Genomic DNA, 6947 nt, shown 5'->3' on the forward strand with positions numbered 1-6947 from the left:
GGTCCGCCCCAGGCCCGCCCCGCGCGCTGACCAGCTCGGCCCATTGGCTCCTGGCGCGCGCTGGGCCGCCCCGCGGGCAGGCCCGCCCTTTGCGCTGGGCTACCTTGCGCATTGGCCGAGCGGCCAGGAGGGAGGCTCCGGCGGCTGCGCACTTCCGGCCGGTGGCAGGGCCGCTTCACATCGCCTTTTCCGCCGCCACCCCCCCGCGATCCCGGCTCCACTTCCAGTCGCAGCACCGATCGCAGGTCGGTCCCGGCAGGCCAAGCGTCGCTTCGGAGCGCAGTGGCAGCTGACTGCGCGATCTCGATCCCCTGGGACTCGACAGCTTCTCCGCCGTTATGAACATCCGCAATGCAAGGGTGAGGGGCCGGGACGGGAGGCTGTCTGCGCCGCGTGGGCGCCGGGCCGGGTGGCCGCGTGCGCATGCTCCCGAGGGGTCCAGTTGGGCCTGGCCGGTGGCCCTGCGCGCCTGCGGCCACTGTGCCTATGAAAGTGCAGCAGCCCGAGGAGCAGTGCGGGGGAGCCGGAGGGCGCGGATCCCCCTGTTCGAAGATGTCGGGGCGCTCATTGGTGAAACAGCTTTGCACAGCGGCCGTGGGCCGGGCCTTGTGCAAATTCAGATGTTTCCAGCGCCTGCCTAGCCCAGAGGGATGGAGGTGGAGTCGGCAGCCGCGAAGCAGCGTTCTCAGCCGGGTGAGGCCTACTTAGTCGCCACAACCCGGGACTGAGCGCATCCGCTGCCCTGTCCCCTGCAGCCCGAGGACCTGATGAACATGCAGCACTGTAACCTCCTCTGCCTGCCCGAGAACTACCAGATGAAGTACTACTTCTACCATGGCCTCTCTTGGCCCCAGGTGGGCAGTGGTTGAGTTCGGGAGCCGGGGAGTCGAGGTGGAGGGCAACACAGTCTGAGTGGGAGCTCTGGGAGGCCAGGGAGGCTGCACGGGCAGGTGAGGGCAGCAGGGCCGAAGGAGAGGAGGCGCCTGAAGGGAGCCGGAGGTAGGAGTGGGATCCCCAGCCGGCAAAGGGGAAACGGGGCTGCTGGGAGGATCCGAGCTGTCAGAGAGCTCCCGGCATGGCTGGCGTGGCTGGCGTGGCTTACTGCGGCCCACTTGTGCCTGCCGAATGCAGCTGTGGCACGCACTTGCTTTCTGACTTCCTTTTCTCTGTCGCCAGCTCTCCTACATTGCTGAGGATGAGAATGGGAAGATTGTGGGATATGTCTTGGCCAAAATGTGAGTCACCCAGGAGGAAGAGCGAAACATGGTTCTGGGGCTGTGCCCTGGACGGCTTGGGAGTCAACAGCACGTCTGGCCGTAGATGCTGCTGGGGGTTCTTGAAGTGTTAGCTACTAGGCTTTCTTTTCTAGTACAGTGTAAAGTTCACCGACAGACTGAGCCGAAGGTAACTCCCCGCTGCTGCCCACGCCACCAGTGTCCTGTATTATTAACATGTCTTTTGTAGGGTAATTTTTTAAAAAAAGATTTATTTATTTATTTGAAATCAGAGTTACACAGAGAGAAAAGGAGAGGCAGAGAGAGAGAGAGAGAGAGAGAGAGAGGTCTTCTATCCTCTGGTTCACTCCCCAGTTGGCTGTAACAGCAGGAGCTGCGCTGATCCGAAGCCAGGAGCCAGGAGCTTCTTCTGCGTCTTCCATGTGGGTGCAGGGCCCAAGGACTTGGGCCATCTTCTACTGCTTTCCCAGGCCACAGCAGAGAGCTGGATCAAACATAGCAGAGACCTGGCGCAGCTGGGACTCAAAGCGGCGCCCATTTGGGATGCCGGCACCAGCTACACCACAGTGTCCCGGCCCCTGTAGGGAACTTTGTTAACACATGATCACCTAACACTGACACAACATTGCTAACTGCACAGTTTTTCAGTCTCTGATTCCGACAAGTGCTGGGTGTTGGCTGCTACAGTATCACACAGAATCCTCCTCTCCCCCCAACCCTCAGCAGGTGCTCTCTGCAGAGTGGTGCCTCACAAGGCTGTACACTGTGCCCAACTATGTAACAGCCGGAGACTGGCTTTTCATCCTGTTGGCGCTATGTGTATCTGGTGGGCGCTGGGGTGAGGTGGGGGGAGGGTCCAGCTGTCCCCCATCGCAGGTCTGGGGACCCTCACATCCACTATAAACGGATGCGGGGGCAGCTGTGTGCGCACCAGCCCCTTTCTAGCTGCTCTCTTTTCTCCTGCAGGGAAGAGGACCCAGATGATGTGCCACACGGACATATCACCTCACTGGTGCGTAGCCCCGCCCCAGGCTCTGGCAGTGGAGGGGGGCAAGCAGGGCTTAGTGGGAGCAGCCCCCAACGTCCCAGCCCCCGTCCTCCTTCTCTCGCCAGGCGGTGAAACGTTCCCACCGGCGCCTCGGCCTGGCTCAGAAGCTGATGGACCAGGCCTCTCGGGCCATGATCGAGAACTTCAACGCCAAATACGTCTCTCTGCATGTCAGGAAGAGGTGGATGCGGGGCAGGGGAGCGAGCGCACCGGCAAGGGGGTCCCGGGGAGCCTTGGCTTTTGCAGAAGATTGGGGAAGTGCGCTGAGCGGGAAGGAGGGACCGGGGAGAGGGGTGGGACCTGGACATGCTGTCCCGCCCCGGCCAAGTCTGTGCAGCTCAGCAGTGCCTTGTTCCCCTGCAGTAACCGGGCCGCCCTGCACCTCTATTCCAACACCCTCAACTTTCAGTAAGTACGCTGAGTATCCTAGCTGCTGGGGCGCCTTCCTGCTTGCTGACAGAGAAGCTGGCGTGGAGAGGGCACTCGCCTGCGGCAGCCAGCTCCCTATGCGTGGTGGGGGTGGGGGAGGCCGGGCGCAAGCAGCGAGAAACGCAGGCAGGAGGCTGTTTAGTGAGTTGAGGAGTCGCCGTGTGCCCAGCACAGGAGAGAGGGAGCTGGGGACACTCGCTTCCCGTCTGGGGGCGGGGGGTGGAGAGGAGACACTCTTCACCACCCAGCTGCAGGCCCCTGGGACTTTGTCCCGGAGAAGGCCCCTAGTTGGAACTGCGTCGCGGCTGAGTCAGCAGCTCCCACGTCCAGGCCATCAAGTCCGCTGCCCTGCCCAGGGACGGGCCACCTCTCAGCGCCAGTGAGTGCCCAGGAGCAGGGAAGAGGAAGCCAGCTCAGGACTTGTGCTAACAAAGCAAGCACAGAAACATCCTTGGTGGCCAGGCCAGGGACGCTGCGCGTGGCAGGCCCCAGGGCCGGTGAAGGCCTCGGGTGCTGCTTCCTGCCGGGCTGGAGAGAGCAGAGGGAAAGCTGTGCTGGAAACTGTGGCTTCTTGTGGGCGGGCCCTTCCGGGGAGGAGGACGCCGGGACGGGAGCAGGACTTGCCCCACGGTCGGGTCTTCCTCTGTGCCCAGGATCAGTGAAGTAGAGCCCAAATACTACGCCGACGGGGAAGACGCGTACGCCATGAAGCGGGACCTGACTCACATGGCCGAGGAGGTGAGTCCAGCCCGGGGGCGGGACAGCAGGCAGCCCCCAGCGCGGGGACGGACCACCAGCTGCTCGGCTGGGAGTCCTGGCCCCCGTGCCCCTCGGCTTGCTGCCCTGTCACGCGGGGAGGTGCTGTCTGGGACGCGAGAGCTGTCTAGAGGAAGCAGGACCACCCGGGCATGGCTGTGCCTGGGGCCCGCTGTGGCCTCTGCATAAACTGTGGCTCCTGCTCTTACTGAGAGAGGCCGCGCCGGGCCCCACCCAGGCCTGGGGACTTAGGGTCTCTTCCCTCCATGTCCCCTGGGCTCATGGCGGCAGCTGAGGCGGCACCTGGAGCTGAAGGAGAAGGGCCGGCACGTGGTGCTGGGCGCCATCGAGAACAAGGTGGAGAACAAAGGCGGTTCGCTTCCGAGCTCGGGAGAGGCCTGTCGCGAGGAGAAGGGCCTGGCCGCTGAAGACAGCGGTGGGGACAGCAAGGACCTCAGCGAGGTCAGTGAGACCACCGAGAGCACCGACGTCAAGGACAGCTCGGAGGCCTCTGACTCGGCCTCCTAGAGCCTGCCCCGGCCCACCGTCCTGCCCAGGAGCTCTCAAAATAAACTTCACCCCGTGGTCCTGGGGAATCTGTGTGTGTGTGTGTGTGTGAGAGAGAGAGAGAGAGAACCAGAGCGAGAAGGAGAGTGTGTGAGCATGTTTGGGAGAGAGAGAGAGAAAGAGAACCAGAGCGAGAAGGAGAGTGTGTGAGCATGTTTGGGGGCACATGGCTCCATGCAGTGCCTTTGGGTGCGCAGCAGCCTACCAAGTAGAATGGAAGAGCTGTCGGGCCTTCGGAGGTGAGACTGCTAAGTCTGATGGCTTTCAGCAGCTTTGGGCCTGGGAAAGGGGGCCTGGACTTCTGGGAGAGACCTCATTAATGTTCCAGCCTGAGCTAGGTGACCCAGCACAGAATGGAGGGACTCGCCTTGGTAGCCGCTGTCAAACCTTGGCTTCCTTCGCCGCCTCTGCTTGGTCGTCATCTTAAGGCTTAAGGTCCCCATGATGCCTTTTGAAGCTATTCCTGAACCTGGGCCCTCATTTGAGAATAACTCACAGGCTATGTTTAGTACAGACTAGCCTCTCCAGCCCTTCAGTTTCCTCTCATTCACATTTTGGGTCCTGCCAAGTGCAGGTTTACATTCGGGTTCCCCCCCTGGATTGTACGATTCCCATAGGCTTTGACAAATGCATACACTCAGGTACTCGCCATTAGAGTTGCATGCACAATATAAATTTGTTGCTCCTTGCTCCCGGACGGGCTCCTCTGGCCGCCTGCCTCCCAGCGGAGCCGGCACTCCGGAGCTGTCACTATACCTCATGCCCCAGCTACAGCAGGTGGCACGCTGCCCCCCTGCTAGGCTGAATAATTCGCCACCCGCTCCCATAGCTAGATTCTTTGGCCCGTACCTGACACGTGACCAACAACAGGCCGCGCAGAAAGCTGAAACTAGCGCGAGGGCGGGGCGGGGGCAGACTGATCAGCTGCGCCTGCGCAAAGCCGCCGCTGGAGGAGGCTTTGTTCTGATTGGTTCAAGCCGCGGACTTCCCTTTGTATGGTTCGGAGGCGGGAGCCGGTCCCGCCCTCGGCGCCCGGAGTCAGTCGCTTCCGGTTCGCAGACCGCGACGGGCAGCGTTCCCAGGCTCCGGTTGGTTCGGCGGCGGCGGGGCGGGTGCGCATGCGCGCTGCGCCGGCCGCGCCCCGGCGCTGAGGGAAGCGAGCTCGCGCAGGCTCCCGCGGCGTCCTGCAGAGGGCTCCGTGCTGAGCGCGGGGCTCTCCCGGGCTCCGCACTCCCAGTGCGTTCAGTGCCCTGCGTCCCGAGCTGCCCGTTGGGGCTCGGCCTCCGCCTTCTTCCCGAAGCGGTTGGGTTTCCCGGGGGGAGGTGGCAGCTGCGGAGGCCCTGAGGGGAAGGGAAAAGGCAAGCCGCCGGCCAGACCTGACTGGTCTTGGGGCCCCGCTGCCTTCGCTGCCTGTGCAGCACCCGCCTCCTGGGAGCGGCTGCCTCCTGGCCGGTGAGCTGAGGTGCGCAGACGAGCTCCGGAACCGCCTCTCCGTGTGCCTGGTGTGGGTCCCAGAGATGAAGCAGCCGTGACCCCCGAAGTGCCCGTTTCCAGGAAACTTGCTTTGTAGGAAAGTCGGGAGGAGCCGCAGAGAGTCATTGTCTGGGACCCTCTGCCTGACTCATGCTCTCATGTAGTCTCCCCCGGGCACGGTGCCAGCAGCCTCACCGCTGAGCTCATCTTCCGCTGGTCCACGCACGAAAGCGGACCGCGCCAGCCCTGGGATAACTGCGCAGAGCTGCATGGGTTCTGCAGCCCTGGTCCTCACCTCGGCGGCTCTGGCTTTTCCGTTAGTTGTATGACCACAAGACGAGGAGGCTGTTTTCATTCAAGCCCATCAACGCCAAACAGGAGTCAAACGCAGGGCTAGTCCCCCAAGGTTTTAAAGCAGCAGCTGCATGAGGCATGGGGAGGGTGTCTGTGCACTCAGAAGAGGACTCAAGAGCCCGTTTGGAAGTTCAGACCAGTTCAGCAGCCATTTCCTGTGGCTCGGATGGATGGACAAGGGGTCTTCTGTGTACTGGGCAGGCTCAGATGGAAGCTTAGGGCTCAGGTACAGCGTGCTGAGGCGGCCGTGGCGTATATAAGCCTCTCCTGGTGCTGGAGCGGGCCTGCGTGGGGTGCACATGGACGTTTGCGGCCTAACGTGCACACTTGCCTGCCTTGCTGGAGGACCCCAACATTGGCACTTCTTTTTCTTTTAAGATTTATTTATGGGGCTGGCACTGTGGCGTACAGGGTAAAGCTGCCGCCTGCAATGCCTGTTGGCGTCCCGGCTGCTCCTCTTCCAGTCCAGCTCTCTGCTGTGGCCTGGGAAAACAGTAGAAGATGGCCCAAGTCCTTGGGCTCCTGCACCCACCTGAGAGACCCAGAAGAAGCTCCTGGCTCCTGGCTCTGAATCAGCACAGCTCTGGCCATTGCAGCCAATTGGGAAGTGAAGCAGCAGATGGAAGACCTCTCTCTCTCTCTACCTCTCCTTCTCTCTGTGTGTAACTCTGACTTTCAAATAGATAAATCTTTATAAAAATAGATTTATTTATTTATTTAAAAGGCAGAGTTACAGAGGCACAGAGAGAGAGAGGTCTTCCATCTGCTGGTTCACTCTTCTGATGGCCTCAATGGCTGGAGCTGGGCCAATCCAAAGCCAGGAGCCAGGAGCTTCTTCCAGGTCTCCCACGTGGGTGCAAGGACCCAAGGACTTGGGCCATCTTCTACTGCCTTCCCAAGCCATAGCAGAGAGCTGGATCAGAAGTAGAGCAGCCAGGACTAGAACTGGCGCCCATATGGGATGACAGCACTGCCAGCAGTGGCTTGACCCACTACACCACAGTCTCAGCCCCAGCACTTCTTTTTAAGAAATAAATTATTTTCATTTTGTTTGAAAGGCAAAGACGCACAGAGAGAGGTATCTT

At 61.2% G+C, this 6947-nt stretch overlaps 1 protein-coding gene across 1 annotated transcript; it reads left to right on the forward strand.

Moving 5' to 3' along the window:
- Nucleotides 1-159: 159 nt before the first annotated feature.
- LOC133753198 (N-alpha-acetyltransferase 10) lies at nucleotides 160-4080 on the forward strand. The gene is made up of 8 exons (XM_062183630.1): nucleotides 160-359; nucleotides 756-854; nucleotides 1177-1235; nucleotides 2202-2247; nucleotides 2349-2464; nucleotides 2647-2691; nucleotides 3366-3450; nucleotides 3760-4080. The coding sequence occupies exons 1-8, from the start codon at nucleotides 339-341 to the stop codon at nucleotides 3994-3996; spliced, it is 708 nt and encodes a 235-aa protein (XP_062039614.1). The 5' UTR covers nucleotides 160-338; the 3' UTR covers nucleotides 3997-4080.
- Nucleotides 4081-6947: the final 2867 nt, after the last annotated feature.

This window comes from Lepus europaeus, chromosome X, assembly GCF_033115175.1.
Source record: "Lepus europaeus isolate LE1 chromosome X, mLepTim1.pri, whole genome shotgun sequence".
Classification (NCBI taxonomy): Eukaryota; Metazoa; Chordata; class Mammalia; order Lagomorpha; family Leporidae; genus Lepus; species Lepus europaeus.